The following is a 21,607-nucleotide window of genomic DNA, read 5'->3' on the forward strand; positions in this document are numbered from 1 at the left end:
GGTGGCTTACAAAAGGCACAATTCGATGCCAACATAAACATAAACAATGGATAAAACAAGTATATAGCAATTATAACAATTGAACAGTCACTTTATACAACAAAATCAATAAAACCAGTCAGTACTCAGCGTTCACCATCTCAGAGTCCATAAATTTATTCCATATTGTCTAGTCATCATTGTCCTTGTCTAATTGCCAGATTGCCCGAAAGCCTGTTCCCACAACCATGTTTTTAATTTCCTTCTGAAGGAGAGGAGGGATGTCGATGACCCAATTTCCCCGGGGAGTGAATTCCACAGGTGGGGGGCCACTGCCGAGAAGGCCCTGCTCCTCGTCACCACCAATCTCACTTGTGATAGAGATGGGGTCGAGAGCAGGGCCTCCCCAGATCTTAAACTCCGAGGTGTGACATAGATCAGATGCGTTCGGACAGATACGCTGGGCCAGAGCCGTATAGGGTTTTGTAGGTCAAAACCAGCACTTTGAATTGTGCTCGGAACTGGATCGGCAGCCAGTGGAGCTGACATAACAGACGGGTGGTATGCTCCCGGTATGACGCTCCGGTGAGTAATCTGGTTGCCGCCCACTGGACTAATTGCAGTTTCCGAACAGTCTTCAAAGGCAACCCCACGTAGAGTGCGTTGCAGTAATCTATTTGGGATGTAACAAGACCGTGGACCACTGTGGCTAGATCCGACTTCCCAAGGTATGGGCGCAACTGGTGCACAGGTTTTAATTGTGCAAAAGCTCTCCCGGCCACTGCTGAGACCTGGGGTTTCAGGCTCAGCGATGAGTCCAGGATTATTCCCAAGCTGCGAACCTGTGTCTTCAGGGGGAGTGTAACCCCATCTAACACAGGCTGTAACCCTATGCCCTGTTCGGCCTTACGACGGACCAGTAAGACCTCTGTCTTGCCTGGATTCAATTTCAATTTGCTAGCTCTCATCCAGTCCGACACAGCGGCCAAACACCGGTTCAAGGTTTGGACAGCCTCCTTGGTGTCAGATGAGAAGGAGTGACAGATTTGGACATCATCTGCATAGAGATAACACCTCATTCCGAAACTCCGGATGATCTCCCCCAGTGGCTTCATGTAGATGTTAAACAACATCGGGGACAGAATTGAACCCTGTGGGACACCACACAACAACGGTTGTGGGGCCAAACAGGTGTCACCCAGTAACACCTTCTGGGACCGTCCCTCAAGAAAGGACTGGAGCCACTGCAGCGCAGTACCCCCAAGTCCCATATCTATGAGGCGTTCCAGAAGGATACCATAGTCGACGGTATCGAAGGCCACTGAGAGGTCCAGCAGAACTAACAGGGACATTGCAGATTATAGTGATTGCCGTAAACATGTCCAAGAGCCCTGCCAATGTCCTCCAGAAACACAACACTGCCCATCACCCAAGTAAAGGCTTCCATACAGGGACAATTTCCTCCTAGATTTTCTATTTTTCCTCCACCACAGACATTCCAGTGTTTCTTTCTCCATTGGTGTGGAATTAACACTGCCTCTCCCTTAACCCTTTCCTATTCTTTTGTATGGCACACAGCAAACAGAGGAATTGATCAGCAACTGAGCATACTAGAGAGGTTTGGGGAGAATTCACCATGATTTATAGGAATTGTGAGTACTGGGATGTATAGTTGTTATTATTATTATTATTATTATTATTATTAACTTTATTTATACCCCGCAAAATCTCCCGAAGGACTCGATGCGGCTTACAAAGGCCAAGGCCGCCGACAACGACAACATACAATACACAATAAACTCATAAGGAAATAATAAAACATCAAGCAAAACAATAAAACAATGACACCGTGACACAATTTAAAACCAAAGGCCGGGCCAAATGTAATGGACAAAGTTTTAAAAGTGCTGTTGTGACAGGTAATATGTAGGGGTATTTGGGTAGGTACAATGTGCAGATAATCCTGAATCTCTAGCAAGATGCATTTGGGACTTGAAACCAGAAGTTTCCTATTCAGGAATGGCACACTGGAACAGCCAGGTCTTCAAGCGCTTTCTAAAGACAGCCAACGTTAGGGCTTGTCTAATGTCCTTGGGGAGAGAGTTCCGGAGTTGGGAGGCTACCACAGAGAAGGCCCTGTCCCTCGTCCCCAACAAACACGCCTGCAACGCAGGTGGGATTGAGAGCAGGGCCTCTCCAGATGATCGGAGGGAGCATGCGGGTTCGTAAACGGAGATGCGGTCACGCAGGTAGGCAGGTCCCAAACCGTTTAGGGCTTGTAGTTGTAGTTTACCTACAATCTTGGACCACTCAACTCCACCAATGATGGACCTGGAACTAACTTGTCACACAGAACCCCCATGACTAACTCAACCTACTGGAGACTAACTCACCATAGTGGGAGCTGTAGTTTACCCTGCAGCCAGGGGGCACACTGAACCCCAGTGATGAGGCATCTAGAGGAAACTTGTCCAACATAAGAAACTTTAAGCACTGATGGGAGTTTCGGGAGGTCAACTTGGCATGATGGGAGTTGTAGTTCACCCACAGCCTTGTGCATTTTGTACAATTAAAAAACTTTTTTAAATAACCCGGGCAATGCTGGGTGCCCAAGCTAGTATATATTAAAGGGCCCAAAGTTACACAATGAATGTCAACAAGGATAAATGTAAGATACGACACTTAAACAGAAAAAAATGAAATACTAAGATCCAGAATGAGTGATGCCTGGCTCGACAACAGAGATTCATGTGCGAAAGACCTTGGAGTCTTAGTGGAGAACATGAGCCAACAGCGTAGTGTAGCAGCTCAAAAAAGCGAAAGGGATTTTGGGCTGCATCCAAAGGAGTGTAGTATCTAGACTGAGAGAAGTCATGGTGTCTCTCTATTTTGCTTTGATTAGATTGCTTTACCTGGAATATCGCTGTGTCCAATTCTGGGCAACACAATTTAAAAGAGATATTGACTCTAATCTGGAAGGTGTCCAGGGAAAGAGAAACAAAAATGATCCAAGGTCTGGAGACCATGAATACTCCCAATAAGGAGTGTCTTACAAGACCAGGGTCTGTTTATCCTGCAGAAGAGAAGGCAGAGTTATAAGTTGCTTACCTGTAACTGTAGTTTCCTGAGTAGTCACCTGTGAATTCGTACATTTGATATCCTTGCGCAATACAACTTTTCGGAACCTTCTAGAAGTAAAAAACACTTTCAGTCCTCAGCTAGGCCCGCCCCCCCCCCCCTCTCGAGTATATATAGTCCGGAGGCGGGACTAGCCGTCAGTTCTCCTAGCCGCAAAAAACAGCTAGACGGCAAGGCATGATACTCGAGGGGAGGAAGGGCGGGCATGTACGAATTCACAGGTGACTACTCAGGAAACTACAGTTACAGGTAAGCAACTTATAATTTCCTGTCGTAGTCACTGTGAATCGTACATTTGATAGATTGGCGAGCTATAACATCGGCCGGCGGGATCATGCCATTGCTGAAGAAAGCACAGCTCTACCAAATTCCATCTCTCTATCAGAAACTGCATCCACCTTATAATGTGACACAAATGTCAACGGGGATGTCCAAATAGCGGCCCGGCAAAGGGCCTCAAGCAAAACTCCCTTTAGGAAGGCCATCGACGTGGCCACAGACCTAGTGGAGTGGCCTCTGACCTGTGTTGGTAAATCTTTGCCTGCCAAACGATAACACAAGCGTATAGCGGAAACTATCCAAGAGGAAAACCTCTGAGATGAGACAGGGAAACCCAGAGTGTCTTTCCGATATTTAATGAACAATCTGGGAGATTTTCTTATTGATGCCGTCCTGTCCACATAAAAAGCGAGAGCCCTACGCACATCTAATGAGTGCAGGGAATGCTCAGTCGTTGTAGACGGGTTCTGATAAAAACCAGGCAAGACTATCTCTTGTGACATGTGGAATCGAGAAGAAACTTTAGGAAGGAAGGCCAAATCGGTTCGTAAAACTGCCCTATCCCTGTGAAACTTGAGATAAGGGGGGTCCACCCGTAGGGCACAGAGCTCGCTGGAGCGCCTAGCCGATGTAATCGCCACCAGGAAGGCCGTTTTCCATGATAAAAAGGAAAGATCGATTCTAGCTAAGGGCTCAAAGACAGGACAACACCAACTCTAGACTCCACGCAGGGGCAATAGGGGCCACTGAGGGCCTCGTGTTAGCAAAACCTCTCAAAAACGTTTTAACTAGCGGATCAGCGAAGCAAGATGGCAACCCCGCCTTCCGCCTGAACCAGGAAATGGTGGCTAAATAGCACTTAAGTGAAGAACATGATAACCCCTGGTCCGAGAGAGACACCAAAAAGTCCAGAACAATAGGAATGGGAACAGTAACTGGGTCAAGTCCCTGCAGGCGAGCGAATGAGCTGAACTTAGACCACTTGTACAAATAAGAACGTCTCGTCGAGGGTCTGTGTGCAGCTTCAATGATTGCTAACACAGGAGAGGATAGGGAGTGGAAGGGGGTTAACGAGGTTGGTCAATTTTCCAAGCCGTTAGTTTCAATTTGTGGACCTCCGGGTACAGGACCCGATCCCCCTGTGACGTTAGCAGGTCTGGTCTGTCTGGGAGTCGAACAAACACCCCTTTCGCCATCACTTGCAGAGGGGAAAACCAAGGTTGTCACGGCCAACAAGGTGTTATCAAAATGCACCGTGCGCCCTCTCTTTGGATCTTGGCTACTACCCTCAGAAGCAGAGGGAAGGGCGGGAAGGCGTACGAATGGTGGGCCGACCAGTCTTGTAGGAAGGCGTCCCCCAGGCAGCCTATCTCCGCAGAGGCTCGAGCCCGAGCACAAAACAGGGCGCACTTCTTGTTGGCCCGGGTCGCAAACAGGTCCACCTGTGGGGTGCCCCATGCTTGAAACAGCCGCAGAGTCTCCCACTGGTTGAGCAACCATTCGTGGTGTGTCAGCGGACTCCTGCTGAGGGAGTCCGCCAAGAGATTCTGCTCCCCAGGGAGGTGCGTCACCAGGAGATGTATGCCCTGATCCAGACACCAGTCCCAAATTTGAATGGTTAATTTCAGCAGGGGAAGAGAGTGAGTGCCTCCTTGTTTGTTGAGGTAGTACATCACCGTGGTGTTGTCGGTGAGTACGTGTACTACCTGGCCTCTTCTGACCCTTTTGAATGACATGAGGGCCCTTTGCACTGCGAGCAACTCTAGCAGATTTATGTGAAAGGTGTTTTCTTCTCCTACCCACATGCCTTGAGCAACAAGACCTTGTGAATGAGCCCCCCAACCCATAAGGGAAGAATCCGTAGTGATCACCCGGGTAGGTGAAGGGGGATGAAAAGGCAGTCCTGCTCCCACCCATCGCGCATCCTGCCAGCATCGGAGGGAACGGCGAACATCCGCAGGAATTATGAGCCGGGCAGAAGAGTTGTCCATAATGGGGTTGAACGTTGAGACAAACCACGACTGGAGGGGTTGCATATGTAGTCTGGCATATGGTGTCACAGCCGTCGTGGATGCCATGTGCCCCAGAAGGACCTGCACCTGCTTGGCCATCACCGAGGGGGCGGCCATGATCCCCAGCACCAGTTCCCTCAGGTTGGCGAGACGGTCTGCCGGGAGGAAGGCTCTCTGAGAGACAGAGTCTAGCAGCGCACCAATGAAGCAGATTCTCTGAGAAGGGAGCAGGGACAACTTGTCGAGGTTCACCACGAGCCCGAGAGACTGGAAAAGGGACAGAACAAAAGTTATTTGGGTTTGAAGTTGGTCCAGTGACCTCGAAACGATCAGCCAATCGTCAATATAAGGGTACACCGTCACTCCTCTTGTGCGCAAGTAGGCTGCTACTATGGACATACATTTCGTGAATACCCGGGGGGCCGAGGATAACCCAAACGGGAGGACGTTGAAACAATACGCCCGGTTACCCACCATGAAGGCGAGGAACCTGTGGTGATGGTGGGCGATTGACAAATGAAAGTATGCATCTTTTAGATCAATCGTGGCGAACCACACGTCCTTCGCCAATAGTGGTAGAATGGAGGAGAGGGTGACCATCCTAAACTTCTTCGGCCGAATGTACTTGTTAAGGTGTCGGAGGTTGAGGATAGGACGCAAACCGCCACCTCGTTTATGAACCAGAAAGTAACGAGAGAAAAAACAATAAGGAAACATGGAAGGATCCAATAGGGATATAGCCCCTTTATTTAGCAACATCTCAACTTCATCCAATAAGGGCCCCGACGGTAACGTGCGTCGGATGTGGCCCACCCTTGGTTGGTCATAGAACTCAAGCACATAACCCTGGGCAACAATTGAAAGGACCCATCTATCGGTGGTGATACCGAACCAAGCCTGGTAGAAACCAGAGAGCCTGACCCCGAATTGGTGAGGGATCACAGGAGCACAGCTTTCAACAACAGGAATTGAACTAGCTGCAACAGGCAGCGACGCGACAGGTGCTTCCTGAATAGAACTCGAGGTAAGTGCGTCAAAGACGCTTCTTTGGCCCCCCCTGGGTCTTGGATTTATTCCCAAAGGCCTGGTTGCGGGGTTTTGGGAAATATGGGCTCCTACGCCCACCCTGGAATCTTGAGGAGTTGTTGTTTCTATTCCTAAAGGGGCCTCCATAGGAATTACCGTAATTTCTACGGAAGCCAGGAGAGGGGAGGCTCCACCTTTGGCGTTGTTGGGGATATGGTTGCCACGCGTAGCCAAATTTACCCGCTGCCTGCCTCACATCCTGCTTCTGCTTTAGCTTTTCGTCTGTCTGGGGGTTGAAGAGGCCCTCCTCATGAAAAGGAAGGTCCTCTGCAAGGGCCTTCCCCTCCTCAGATAAGTTGGCCGCGCCAACCATGCGTGCCTCCTAATAGAGGTCGCGGTGGAGAAAAGGTTGCCAGAAGCTTCAGCCAAATGCTTGGCGAAGTCTTTCTGCATTTTGGACAGGACCAATGCCTCCGCCTGCAGCACCCTGGGGAATCGCTGCTGGTCGGGGGGCAGCATCTCAATGTATGGTAAGATCTTTCCCCAAAGGAAGGTCTGGTATCCACTGGCGTAGGTGGCATAGTGGGCCATTCTCATGAATAGCCCAGCCGCAAAATGGGCTTTCCTTCCAAGAGTGTCGATTTTTCTGCCCTCTCTATCGGGGGGGGGGGCAGTCAGGGAGTTTTTGGATCGTTTGGTCTTAGCCACCTCCGCCACCACGGTGTTTGGCTTGGGGGGTGCCGCGACCCATTTTACAGATGACACGTCAATTTTATACAGTAAGTCTAGGCGGCGTGGAATCGCAGGGACCAGGGGAGGGGACATGTCAGACACCCTAGCTAATTTTAAAAGGTAGGGCAGCACAGGTAATGGGGAGGCCGGGGTTACCACCTGCTCCTCTGAAGGAAACATGGGGTCCTCCACGTGTTCAGGGGGTTTGGGTGCTGGGATGTCTAAAGCTTTGATCATCCTGTTGATTAATGCCGCAAATTTATTCATGTCAGCGGGGTGGATGAACGTGGTGTTCTCACCCTCTCCTTGTTGGAGAGACTCAGGGGTCTCCTGATCAGAATCAGAGCTACCCCCCCCCCCCCCCCCCCCGCAGGGCCCTGCGCAGAAACTTCGGGTAAAAGAACAACAGACTGTCCCATAGGAGTAGAGTCACCTTGCAATTGAAGGTTGGAGGTAGCCATAATGGTGGGGTTGTCTCCCGGATTGCTTTGGGCACAGGCAGTCTGAGTCACTGAGGGATGGCCTGAGGTCGGCACAGAGGCAGAGTTGGCCACGTTCATATCAGTAGAGTTGACTCCACATGGAGGGGCACACAAGGGCATCCCTCCTGAGGCATTGTAAGAGGATGTAGAAGGCCTGTCAATCAATGTTGGGGGGTAGGCAGGCGGAGCAGCCATGGCCCCCGCTGTCGATGTCCCTGGAAGGGCAGGCAAAGGCATAGGCGGAAGCGGGGCCTGTATGAACAGCATCTGGCCCGAAGGGCCCATCTGCCAAAAGCCCGGGCAGGGAGGGGGCGCCATGGGCACACGGCGCCACCGAGAAGATCTTGTCGTCCTGGAACGCCTGCTCCATCCGGAGGATGAAGAGGAGGAGGAGGAGGAGGAAAGGGGACCGGGAGCGCCTCGATCGCGAGCGGCGTCAACGGCGGTGAGATCTTCTGCTTGCTCGGGACGGAGATCTCGAGCGCCTCTGCCTCCTGTTGCGCCGATCAAGGGGCCGTTGAGGCCAGGGCTGCGCCGGTGAAGCTGGTATCGGGATGGGAAGATACTCCTTCGCGGCCGGCTCCCTCTTGCGGCGCATTGTCGACCGCACCGGCTTCCGCGTCCCCGCCCCCAGACGGAGGAGGGGGCGCGCATGCGCTCTCGGGTGGGAGGATCGGCCTCGGCGAGGGATGCATTGGCATCGGCGAAGGGAGCATCGGCAGGGATGCCGCCATCATGGCGATCGTCGGCCTCGGCGAATCCTGGACCCGCTGCAGGGGAGGCAGCGAGAAGAGAGGCAGCGCCGCAGAGGGCGACATCAGGCAGGTCGGGCCCATGGCGGGCGGGTTCGCCGGTAGCGGGGTGGAAGTCGAAGGGGCGGGTGGCGCCGCATTATCTGCCTGCAGGGGCAGTATTGTCTCGGCCTGAGCGCTAGGAGGCCCAAGGGAAGCCTCAGTGCGATGGCTGCCAGGAGCTTTTCCCGCTCTTTCTCCAAGAGTTTTCTTTTGCGAGGAGGCCTGACGGCCATCTTGCGGCTCGCAATTTTTAGTTTTTTTGGTCTTCTTCTTGGCCGGGCCCATGGAAGAGGCCGAGAAGGGCAAGGCCGAGCACTCCATGAGTTGTCCTGGGGTGGCAGGGGGGAGGAGGGCCCTCTCGTAAAGTGCAGCCCGAAGCCTGGAGACTCGATTTTTCCTAGTCTGCGGTGTAAACGAAAGGCATATGGCGCAAGACTGCGTCAAGTGAGCCTCCCCCAAGCAGGTGAGGCAAAGGGAGTGCCCGTCCGTGTCCGGGAGGATGTTGGGGCACTTGGAGCACTTTTTGAATGAAGTGGTAGCCATATTAGAAGGAAGTTGTCAAATCCAGTCCAAAGTCGAATACCTCAAATACAGTCCGGGTCGTCGAGTCAAGAGGGCTAGCAAAGAATCGTCAAAGACAGTCCAGGTCGAAAATCAGATAATCCGATGAGTTGAATCAATGAATTAGATCGATAAAGCACAGAAGGTTCTCTAGTTGTTTCACGCGCGAGCGGAATAAGAGAACTGACGGCTAGTCCCGCCTCCGGACTATATATACTCGGGAGGGGGGGGGGGCAGGCCTAGCTGAGGGCTGAAAGTGTTTTTTACTTCTAGAAGGTTCCGAAAAGTTGTATTGCGCAAGCGCAAGGATATCAAATGTACGATTCACAGTGACTACAACAGGAAAACATGAGTGCCATGTATAAATATGTGAAACAGCGTCCTGAGAAAGAAGGAGCAGTCTTGTTTTCTGTTGTCCTGGAAACTAGGACTCGGAGGAATGCATTCAAATGACAGGAAATTAGATTCTACCAAACATTATGAAGGACTTCCTGATTGTGAGAAAAGTTAGTTGGAACTCACTGCCTTGGAGCCTGGTGGAAGCTCCTTCCTTAGAGGCTTTGAAACAGAGGTTGGATGGCTATCTGTTGGGGGTGCCTTGTGTTCTTCCTGCATGGCAGATTGTGGTTGGACTAGTTGGCCCATGGAGTCTCTTCCAATGCTGTGATTCTATGAAAGGTACTGTTCGCCAAGACTCCCCAACCCTTGCAGCCCACCCTGTGTCCAAGACCCACCGACTCACTTTTTTGATTTTCCAGTATTCCTGCACGATCTGGTCATGGATCGTCTGCAAAAGAACAACAACAATTGGCACAAAACATGGCAAGAAGTCTGTGGAATTGTAGCATTTCTGATGGTTCGAGACTTGTCACTCTCTCTCAACCTCATGTTTCAATGGTTTTTGACTGACTTATTTTTAATACTAATTATTATATTTTTTTATGTTTTAGTATTTGTAGATTTGCATTCCTAAAATGGCACTGAAATGCTTTTAATGTAAGCCACTTTGAGTCTGCTTTGTAGAGAGAAAAATTGGGATATAAATAATAATAATAATAATAATAATAATAATAACAACAATATATTGCCGAAGGCTTTCGTGGCCAGAATCACTGGTTTGCTATAAGATTTTCAGGCTGTATGGCTATGGTTCAGAAGCATTCTCTCCTGATCTTTCACCTGCATCTATGGCAGGCATCCTCAGAGCTCACAACCTCTAAGGAAGTCTGTCATAAATGCAGGTGAAACGTCAGGAGAGAATGCTTCTGGAACATGGCTATACAGCCCGAAAAACTCACAGCAAACCAATAGTAGTAGTAGTAGTAGTAGTAGTAATAATAACCTGGCCAAGAAATGCCTAGGAATGCTTTGAGTGCTGGATGCCAGATTTCAGCTATAATAATCTATATATTAGTGTTTCTCAACCTTCCTAATGCCAGGACCCCTTAATGCACTTCCTCATGTTGTGGTGACCCCCAACCATAAAATTATTTTTGTTATGACTTCCTAACTGTTATTTTGCTACTGTTACAAAATGTAATGTGAATATCTGATATACAGGATGTATTTGCATTCATTGGACCAAATTTGGCACAAATTGGAATACTGGTGGGATTTGGGAGTTGTAGTTGCTGGGATTTATAGTTCATTTACAAACAAAGAGCATTCTGAATTCTACCAATGATGGAATTGGGCCAAGCTTAGCAAAAAGAACTCCCGTGACCAACAGAAAATACTGGAAGGGTTTGGTGGGCATTGACCTTGAGTTTTGGAGTTGCAGTTCACCTACATCCAGACAACACCGTGGACTCAAACAATGATAGTCTGGATCAAACTTGGCACAATCACTCAATATTCCCAAATGTGAACACTGGTCGAGCTTGGGGAAAATAGACCTTGACATTTGAGAGTTGCGGTTGTTGGGATTTATAGTTCACTTACAAAGGGCATTCTGAACCCCACCAATGATAGAATCGGGCCAAACTTCCCACACAGAACCCCCATGCCTTGAAGGGATCCGCTGGCATGAGCCTCCCTCCAGTCTTACATGCTCTCCCTCGTCTGCACATTTGCATTAGGCTATAATGCACCGAGTACACCTACTTTCCCCTCCCCCTGCTTGGAGTCCCAGAAATACCCCGCCCCTTGGCTGAGAAGCCAACTGAGAGCCCGGCCAATCACAGAAGGAGGAAGGCATTTGGTGGGAGGATTCGTCATCTGTTTCCGAAAAGGAAGAGAAGGGCAGGCAGAGAGATCTTCAGCATTCTCTGCCAAAGGGTTGCCTAAGACCATCAGCAAAATATGTCTTTGGCGACCCCTCTGAAACCCTCTTATAACCACCCCCAGGGAAACACTGATCTATACTCATAATAAAAGTGAAAATAAAAGTGATAGCAGTTGTAGTTCTCCCTGCATCTAGTCAGAGCTCTGTGACCCCCACTGACAATGGACCTGGACCACATTAGCACATAGAACCCGCATGAACCTGTCGATCTTCAGTCCTGTCGCCACAGGGGTTTAACCCACTGCGCCACCAGGGGCTCATTATTATTATAATGTATGATCATAATAAAAAAACATATAATATAATGCCAGGTACACAAGCTAGTAAATAAATAAAATAAAATAAAAAAGTATGAGGATGGATGAATGAGAGAATGAATGCTCCCTTGGTACCAAATTGCTGTATGATTTTTAATGCTGAATAAAAGTTATACGCAAGGTGTTTTAAATCACATCTGGTATCTTTAGATATTTTTTCCAGCCTAGAGGCTCAAAAGTGCAGCTTATTCCGTTTCCCCCTTTTTTTAAGAACACAAACACCACACACTTTAACCTGATTTTAATTATGCCGCACCCTGTATTCCTCAGTGCCCGACGGAAGCTGCTTGAGCTGTGCGTCCAGCTGCATGAAGTGGTGTGTGATGTGCTCAATGCGCGTGTGGAGGGCACGGTACTCGTTGTACTCGGCGTTGAAGTCGTTCTTGTAGCTCTGGCGCTGCTCCGGAGAGGTGATGGCAGTGTATTTGCTGGCAGGGCAAGAAGAAACAGGGAAAGGGCCAAATGAGGAGAGACAAGGTAATTCTAGCATCCATGAGTCTATAGTGTCCAGATTGAATTCATAGCCCTGTTCTCTTCTGCTTTGGTGAGATCTCACCTGGGATAATAGCCCTGTACCCAGTTCTGGGCAAAGCAATTCAAGCAGGAGACAGACAAGAGGGAAGGCTGGATGGCCATCTGTTGGGAGGGCTTTGATTGTGCTTTCACTGCATGGCAGAAGGGGGTTTGAGGCTATCTGTCAGGGGTGCTTTGATTGTTCTTTTCCTGCATGGAAGAAGGGGGTTGGACTAGATGGCCCATCTGGTCTCTTTCAATTCTATTTTTAAATTATTATTATTATTATTATTATTATTACTACTACTACTATTATTATTATTATTATTATACAGATGCCATCTGTCGGGGTGTTTTGATTGTGCTTTTCCTGCATGGCAGAAGGGGGTTGGACTAGATGGCCCATCTGGTCTCTTCCAATTCTATTATTATTATTATTATTATTGTATATAATAATAATAATAATAATAATAATAATACCGATGCCTGGGGTGCTTTGACTGTGCTTTTCCTGCATGGCAGAAGGGGGTTGTATCAGATGGCCCATGTGGTCTCTTCCAATTCTATTTATTATTATTATTATTATTATTATTATTATTACTATTATTGTATTTAATAATAATAACAATAATACCGATGCCATCTGCCTGGAGTGCTTTGACTGTGCTTTTCCTGAATGGCAGAAGGCAGTTGGACCAGATGGCCCATGTGGTCTCTTCCAATTCAAATTATTATTATTATTATTATTATTATTATTATTATTATTATTGTATATAATAATAATAATAATATTAATAATAATAATACCAATGCCATCTGCCTGGAGTGCTTTGACTGTGCTTTTCCTGCATGGCAGAAGGTGGTTGGACTAAGATGGCCTATGTGGTCTTCCAATTCTGTTTATTATTATTATGATATAATAATAATAATAATAATAATAATAATAATAATAATGCCGATGCCATCTGCCTGGGGTGCTTTGACTGTGCTTTTCCTGCATGGCAGAAGGCGGTTGGATTAGATGGCCCATGTGGTCTCTTCCAATTCTATTTATTATTATTGTTATTATTATTGTTGTTATTATTATTCAATAATAATAATAATAATAATAATGAGACTCCTATACTCTGAAAAAAAGAGACGGAGGGTCTGATTCTGGCAGCCCAAGAACAAGCCATTAGAACCAATGCCATCAAAGCCAGAATTGAAAAGTCGACAACAGATCCCAAATGTAGACTCTTTGCAAGGAAGCAGATGAAACAATAGATCAAATCCTCAGCTGCTGCAAGAAGATCGCGCAGAGGCATAACACCATTGCTCAGATGATTTATTGGAACTTGTGCGACAAATACCATCTGCCTGTGACAAAGAACTGGTGGGATCACAAGCCAGAAAAAGTTACAGAGAATGAACACACCAAACTCCTCTGGGACTTCCGGATTCAGACAGACAGAGTTTTGGAGCATAATACTCCTGACCTCACAATCGTGTTAAAAAAACAAAATATGTCCCAGGTGACAGCAGAATTGCAGAGAAACAACTGGAAAAGCTGACACAATATGAGGATTTAAAAATCGAACTGCAAAGTCTTTACTGGCACAAACCAGTAAAGGTGGTCCCAGTGGTGCATTTAAACACAATTGGTGCTGACAAAATTACCATCTGCAGAAGGCCACCTTAATGGGATCTGCACGCATTATTCGCCGATACATCACACAGTCCTAGACACTTGGGAAGTGTCCGACGTGTAATCCAATTCAAAAGCCAGCAGAGTGTCTGCTGTGGACTCATCTTGTTGTGTTTCTAATAATAATAATAATAATAATAATAATAATAATAATAATATCATCCGTCTGGAGTGCTTTGACTGAGTTTTTCCTACATGGCAGAAGAGGGTTGGACTAGATGGCCCCTGTGATTCTATGATTCCATGATATAACCTGGAGTGCAGCCAATGAGGGGCAGCCAAGGATTGACAAACCATGTCTTGCAGGGAACGGCTACGAGGTCTTGGAGAAGAGAAGCCTAGAAGTGGCATAAGAGCTATATTTAAATATTCAAAAGGATATCCATATAGCAGAGGGACCAAATTTTCTTTCAGTGCTCCAGAGATACCGCCATGAACCAATGAATTCCAACAGCTCTATCCCATGCCCTGCTAACGCCCTTGCTTCTAACGTGGGGAAACTCACATCAAATAATCTGGTCCTGTCGAGGCAGAGCTGTGGCACATCCTGTTCAAGCCTGGAAAAGAAAAAGGGCAAAATGGAGGTGTCAAGAGATGGAGGGGAAGACCAGGATCCTTCTCTCGGTCTTGCCTCCATCACAAAAGCAGTTGGTGGGGACGAGAGAGAGAGGGTCTTCTCAGTGGTGGCCCCCTGGCTCTGGAATGACTTCCTAGATAGATTAGGCTAGCCCCGACTTTCCAAGTTTTTCAGTCTAATCTGAAAACATGGCTTTTCAAACAAGCCTTCGACTTTGATTAGAATTTCAATGGTGACACTCGAGGCCTTAGTGATTTCCTTCACTCCAGCACTTTTAGATTGCTTATGCATTGTGTATTTTATACACAATGCATAAGTGGCACTTTGGAGCGCCTTTGTGAGCTGCCTCAGGTCTCTTTGGGGAGATAGTGGCATGATATAAATAAAGTGTTGTTGTTGTTGTTATTATTAAAAGGCTAAAGGGCAATAGGAAAAAATAAAGAAGAGAAGGAAGAAGAAAGAGGATGAAGAAAAGGATGAGAAAAAGGAAGAAGAAAAGAGGAAGAGGAAGAAAAAAGGAATAGGAGAAAGAGGAAGAAGAGAGGAGGAAGAGAAGAAAGGTGGTAGACAAGGCATGATCAAGCTTTATAACTTGGGGGGGGGGGGGGCATGCTAGCACTCTCTGCCAGGAGGACTGGCTGCCCGGTGATGGAAGGAAGGATGAAAGGAAGGAAGGGATGGAAGGAGAAAGAGGAAAGGAAGGAGGTATGAGGAAAGGAAGAAAAGACAAAAGGGAAGGAAGGAAGGAGAAAGAGGGAGGAAAGGAGGGGAGGTAAGGAGGAAGGAAAGAGAGAAGAAGGACAGACAAAAGGAAGGAAGGAAGGAAGGAAGGAAGGAAGGAAGGAAGGAAAGAATGGAAGGAGAAAAAGGGAGGGAAGGAAGGGATGGAGGGAGGGAGGTAGATGAGGAGGAAGAAAGGAAAGAGAGATGAAAGGAGGAAGGAAAGAAGGAAGGAAGGACAAAAGAGTGGAAAGGAAGGATGGGAGGAAGGGAAGGAGGAAGGAAAAGAGAAGTAAGGACATAGGGAGAAAGAGAAGGAGGGAAGGAAGTTGTGATGAAGAATTGATTTTTAACTGTAATTTAAGCGTAGTTTTGTATATGTGTCTCTATAGTTAAATGTGTCTCTATAGTTAAATATGATTGTATGTATATATACTTAGATGGTTGACTATTATTATATGTATGTGTTCAGGAGGTAAAAGACAGTTATGGATGTACATAAAGAGTTAACCATTTAGAAATGGCAGAACTAAGGGGATGGGAGGGGAACTAGGGGGAAGCTCAGCACTCTGAGTTAGGTTGCCATGGAGAAAGGGGTGGAGCCAACTGCACTTACCAGAAGCAGACATTTTGAGGCTTCAGTCCTTTGGTCATCGAGCTAAAGGGAAGGGGGTTCAAACGTGTGATGAACCAAACTAAGAAAGCTTTTAGCCTGAGTGATGTAAATAAGTCAAGGGGACTTATTTAGGTTTGTGGTTTAGCTGTGTGCTAATAGGAGAAGAAATCCCACTGGGAATCTTTACTTCAGCAGGAAGCTGAAGGGAGACAAGGGCATTGGCTGATCTTAGTTGATCTGTCAAATAAGGAAACATATTAGAGGTGTAACAACTAAAGAACTAGTTGGTGAAGTAAAAAACATCCTAAAGTGATATTAAGATTTGTTGAAACTGTAACTTGTGAAGCTTTATACCTCAGGATTAGATAACTCTGAAACCATTAAGACCCTTCCATACTCCAAATTTATAGGTTGCTTACCTGTAACCGTAGTTTCCTGAGTAGTCACCTGTGAATTCGCACATATGGTATCTCTGTACCTGCGCAGTACAGCTTTTGGAACCTTCTAGAAGATAAAATAGACATTTCATCCCCCTCGAGTATATATAGCCCATGGGTGGGGCTAGCCACCAGTTCTCTTCCACCGCAAAGCAGCAGGAAGCCAGGGCATGACACTTGAGGGGAGGTCGGGCGGCGATGTGCGAATTCACAGGTGACTACTCAGGAAACTACGGTTACAGGTAAGCAACCTATAATTTCCTGTCTTAGTCAACTGTGAATACGCACATATGGTAGACTAGCGAGCTATTAACCCTGGCTGGTGGGCGTATTGCCACCGCTGAGAAGAGGACTGCCCTTCCAAATGAAACACCCCTCTTGGAGGAGACGTCCACTTTGTAGTGGGACACAAAGCTAAGCTGCGTGGACCATGTGGCAGCATGGCAAACTGGGTCCAGCTGCAAGTCCTCATGAAAGCCATAGAAGTGGATGACGACTTCGTGGAATGACCCTTCGCAGAAGAGAAAAAGATGGCCCTGCCAAAGGGTACACCTTTACAACAGTGGGCATCAACTTTGTTGTGCAACATGAAGTCATATGGACTAGGTGAAGCATTTGTTCAACAGAGGTCTTCAGAAAAAAAAAAAACCTGAGAAGGGCAGTGGAAGTTACCACAGATCCAGCGGGGTGATCCTGAACCTACCCAGGTGAATTGCAACCATTCAACTGGTAAGCTGGATAAACCACAACATGATCCAAAGACCATTTTGCAGGAGCACCAGGAGGCCACTGGTGCCACAGCCTAGGACATTTAAAAGAGTCCTGTTGAACTATATAAAAAGGCACAGAGTGTAATGACCGAACCAAAAGGGACCGTCTTGGAGAAAACTAGGAATGGAAGGCTATCTTGGGCAGAAAGTCGCATCAATATGCGGCATGATCTTGTCATAGTAAATCGTAATAGGACTCATCTGCCCAAAGTTCACTCATATTACATGCCAAGATAGCATGGAAAACTCCTTCATAAGACACAGCAAAACAATGATACCAGTAAGCCATTCCCATGAGATAGGACATATCAGTAAGGTCAGGAACCCCAAATTGAAATTGAAAGCACTATCTCCAATCTCGAAGATAGGGCCAAAAGGGCAACAGAACATTCCTATTCCTCAGCTCTCAATGAAATTGACTAACAGAGGTCCAAGAACATGACAGGAGAATCTATTTTCCTCTTAAAACAGGCCATGGCCACAATGTAGCACTGAAAGAGGAAGGGTAGATACAACAAATTTGTTGTTTATTTGGTCAGTCGCCTCCAATTCCTTGTGAAACAGAATCAGAAAAAATCAAGGTCAAAACTAGATTAAACTCACTAGAAAGGCAAAAGGCTGAAACCAGGTCCAATTTAAGTGACAGAGCTTAGAAGGCTCTTTGGGCTGTCTCTAAGATAGTCCTCAGTGGCCGTGCCCAGGGTAGATGGGTTCATCCTCCCTGATCGGCCATATCCTTCAAACTGTAGTCTAGACGATGTACTTTGGAATGGGGACCTCAACCCTCCTGGGGCATGAGGAGATCTGGGTGATTGGAGAGGTGCATCCGCTCATCCTGGAGCATCTCAGGGAGGAAAGAAGCATGGCTAGCGCAACGAGGATTCAACCTACATTATCCACTCGCAATTTGGGCACCACCCAACTGCGAAGAAAACCAATAGAGATGCAACAGGGAATGGAGGGAATAGGCAAAGAGGAACGCCTCCCTTAAATGGCCTCATGTTTGGTTGTGGGGCTGACTCACGCAGAACAAAGGGGATGCACGACCAGATATATCTCCAGATTGTCTCATGGTCTGAAATGGGAGAATTATGCCCTGCCTACGTGGTCGGCTAATGTATTCATGGCTTCAGGAAGATATACTAGCACAAGGTGGATCCTTCTGTCGATACACCAGTTCCTTAGATGAAAGGTAAATATTAGAAGCAGAGAGTGTATTTCATCTTACTTGCTTATCTGAATGTGGTGGTGATGTTACCTGTGAGGGCTTGGACTATGTGCCCCGACAGCGATGGTTCGAGTAACATCACGCCCTGTTCACCTTGTAGCTTTTCAAAGGAATTCAATTGTCTGGTGGCCTTCATCCTGTGCCAGGTCCCCTGGGCATCAAGGCCCTTCGAATGTGTATCCCCAAATCCAAAAGAAGGAATCCACAGTTAGAATTCTAGGGGTATTCCATGGTCCGAAGGACAAACTGCACAGATGTTGCTTGATGGTCTGACCAACAAAGTGGTTGTGAGGATCATAACTGAGGTAATAAAACAAAGGGAAAAACATGCATGTATGGGCCAGAATAGGGCCCTGCATGAAGTGTTGCGGTCGTAGTTAAAGTCATATGAGGAAAAACCACATAGACCAGATATGAGAAGGCAGTAGAAGCTTCGATTTAGTTGCCAGTAGTCAGCTATGAATACACAGGTAGCTGTAATGTCACTGAGGTGACTTAGGGAAAGCATGAAAAGCAGTCATGAGACCAAACTGCCGTGCATAAAACACAGTACTGGTCCCCTATGGTGAAGGAAGGAACCTACTGACAAACATCCCTCAAATCAGTTTTGGCAAATGAAGCATCATTAGAGACAGAGAAAGAAGAGTAGAAGTGATATCATCCAAGGCTTGGGAAAAACGGATGTATCAGCTGATGTTTCTTAGGTTCAGGATGGCATATTAGGTACCCTCCCTCTAGGCAGTCAGAAGTAGCTGAAGAAAGTGCAAGAGAAGTGCACTAATTGATACCAGTGGTCAATCAGCCGTCAGTAACAAGGCCTGGGTCTCTCCCCAACAGGTAGAGAAGGCAGGTGACATGAGCTGATAGTCCTTAGCACCAGGCCTCTGGGGTTAACCTCCACCAGACTGCGGTAAAGGCTGACAGCCCAGATCCAACCACCTGGTCTGCACAGGAGGTTGTCAAAGGAGTGCTCAAAAGCCCAACATGAGAAAGAATACACTAACCCAAGTGAAACACAAGCGGCTAAATAATTTCAGAGCAAAAACGGGCAACAGTGAATGAATTGTCTGTAGATTTAAACAATTCTTCTTCTTCTGCGCATGAGGTAGGACATGGCAGGCAATGCTATCAAACTGGAAATGTAAAGAATGCTGTATGGTACTACTTTGGCAAGCTGCCAGGCCAATGTGGCATCCATTTACAGAATACATCAGGGTAAGACAGCAAAAACCATAATAGAAGAAGCCAATGATTGAGTGCTGAAGATATGGCATATCTAGCTTAAGAAACAACAATCGTAAGAGAGGAGATGAGTAAATATATCATTATTCCAATACCCTTGTACACTTTCCAGGGTACTGGAGACTGAGATATCATGGGCAAAATCAACAGCCTGGGAACAATGTCATGTGACATCACAGGAAGGAAGAGTGCTGTTAATAGCATAAAACAGAATATACTCAGCAGCAATAGCGTTTGGATCTATCATGCCTCTTAACAATGGACAGAATAAGAGAAAAGATATATAGTCATATGTATACATTTGAAGACAGTCTTCCCATCCTAAATTTAGGATTGGAGAAGGGTGGTCATGATTAAAGGACCATATTGTCTGCAAGCCTTCCCTAAGTAGAAGGGAAAAACAAGCGGGCTAAGTCCAGCTGCTAGCCTTAACCAGAGGGAGCCCATTATATGATACGAGCAGAACGATGATACATAATACCTTTATTTGAACCCTGCCACCATCTCCTCAAAGGGGCTCAGGCCGGTTCACAGAAGCATTCCAATAAATTTTCAGTTGGCCATCCATGTGTATGGGCTCTGTATCCATGCATAGTTGGCCTTCCACACCTCTGAGTCTTGGCAGTATCCAAAAATTGTAGATACGTGGTGCTGCTACTTACCATGGCCCTGAATCCATATCGGATTCTTTAACCGGTGAGGAAAGATGAGCTGGTGCAGTACCGTGAGTGCCCACTAGATGGCCACTTAGGCTCACAGTATCGAAGGACTCTCCCCTAAAAAGCCTGGAGGCAGAATGGTCTAGCACGCACGGGGCTGATGGCAGGGGTGGAAAGGACTCAAAAGCCGGTAGCGAGAGCTCAGTGGCCACCAGGAGGGCCAAGATTGGCGCCCTCCTCTCTCCAGCTGGCTGTGGGCCAGTTAATTGCAGGAGCAATTAATTGCAAACTAATTGTACTCAATCCTCGCTCCTGTGCAACAGCAAATGCCTTCCCCCTGGAGGAAGGCAGAGGAGTCCAGGGAGGCATCTGCACAGACACCAAAAGGAGGATAGTAGCTTGATTGGAGGTAGAAACCACTGCAGAAGCTGAAAACGAAGAGGCTTCTTGACCTGCCGCCATGCTCATCAGTTTAGCAGGCAGATAAAAAAAGCCCTTTGCATATTCCCCACACGTGGAAGGTATGTAGAGAATTAGGCAGCCCCTGAGAAGGCATCAGGGGAGGAGCGTGGGGAGAAGCGTAGATCTATTGGCCTTGTAGGGATAATTGCCAATAACCCTGCTGCATGGGTCCCAGGCAAATACTCCCCATTTGGAGGAGGAGGAGCAGGAGCGGTGCGAATGTGCAAAACCTTTCCCCCGTGATTTCTCTGGAGAAAAGGAGGGAGAGGAGGAGGCTCACCTGCTCCCTGAAGCTGACCGGTATCGACATGACGTCTTGACGCCCAGCTAGGGCACTGCAGAAAGGGACTCCCACGCCAACATGATCCCGGGGAGGCGGAGCCAGGAGGAAGGAAAGGCCCGGATGCCAGGAGCAGAGCCATTGGCCCTGCATCCATTAGTTATGCTCAATACCGGCAGCTGATAAATTCATAAGAGAGGGCACGGGAAGTGCCGGTATCAATGACATCCTCGGCGCCTCTTGCGCCCCCGGGGTGGGCTGCGCATGCGAGGGGGGCGCTCCCCCGGCGTGCTGAGTCTGCAGCTCGAGGGCAGTGTGGGCAGGCTCACTCTCTCCCTCCGAAGCCCATACGGCATACTGCACAGAAGTAGAGGCCATAACAGAAGCAGTTCCCGCTCTTTTTGTTGGGTCGACTGCTCCAGAAGCATTTGGCGGCCATTTTGGCGGTCCCTCGCCTTGACTTTTTCACAGCCATTATGGTGGTTTCTCACCTTCGCCTTTTCATGGCACATTTGGCGGTCCCTCGCCTTGGCCTTTTTGCGGCCATGCTGGCGGCCTTTTCACAACCATTTTGGCAGTTTTTTGCCTCGGCCTTTTCACAGCCATTTTGGCAGTTTTTGCCTCGGCCTTTTCACAGCCATTTTGGCAGTTTTTGCCTTGGCCTTTTCACAGCCATTTTGGTGGTCCTCTGTCTTAGGCTGCAGATGACACCACTCTGATGGCCGAAAGCAAGGAGGAGCTGAGGAGCCTTCTAATAAAGGTGAAAGAAGAAAGCGCAAAAGCCGGGTTGCAGCTAAACATAAAAAAAACCA

General features: G+C 47.5%; 1 protein-coding gene across 4 annotated transcripts in view; it reads right to left on the reverse strand.

The window, feature by feature from the left end:
• The window catches only part of LOC137095366 (RNA polymerase II elongation factor ELL-like), a 106,531-nt gene that overhangs the window by 19,408 nt on the left and 65,516 nt on the right, over nucleotides 1–21,607 (reverse strand). For all 4 annotated transcript variants that reach the window (XM_067461963.1, XM_067461964.1, XM_067461962.1 and 1 more), the window contains 3 exons: nucleotides 14,310–14,361; nucleotides 11,861–12,032; nucleotides 9,746–9,790 (listed from right to left, as the gene is read on the reverse strand). In XM_067461963.1, coding sequence (XP_067318064.1) covers nucleotides 9,746–9,790; nucleotides 11,861–12,032; nucleotides 14,310–14,361 — 269 coding nt within the window. The remainder of the gene's footprint in view (nucleotides 1–9,745; nucleotides 9,791–11,860; nucleotides 12,033–14,309; nucleotides 14,362–21,607) is intronic.

This window comes from Anolis sagrei, chromosome Y (assembly GCF_037176765.1).
Source record: "Anolis sagrei isolate rAnoSag1 chromosome Y, rAnoSag1.mat, whole genome shotgun sequence".
NCBI lineage: Eukaryota > Metazoa > Chordata > Lepidosauria > Squamata > Dactyloidae > Anolis > Anolis sagrei.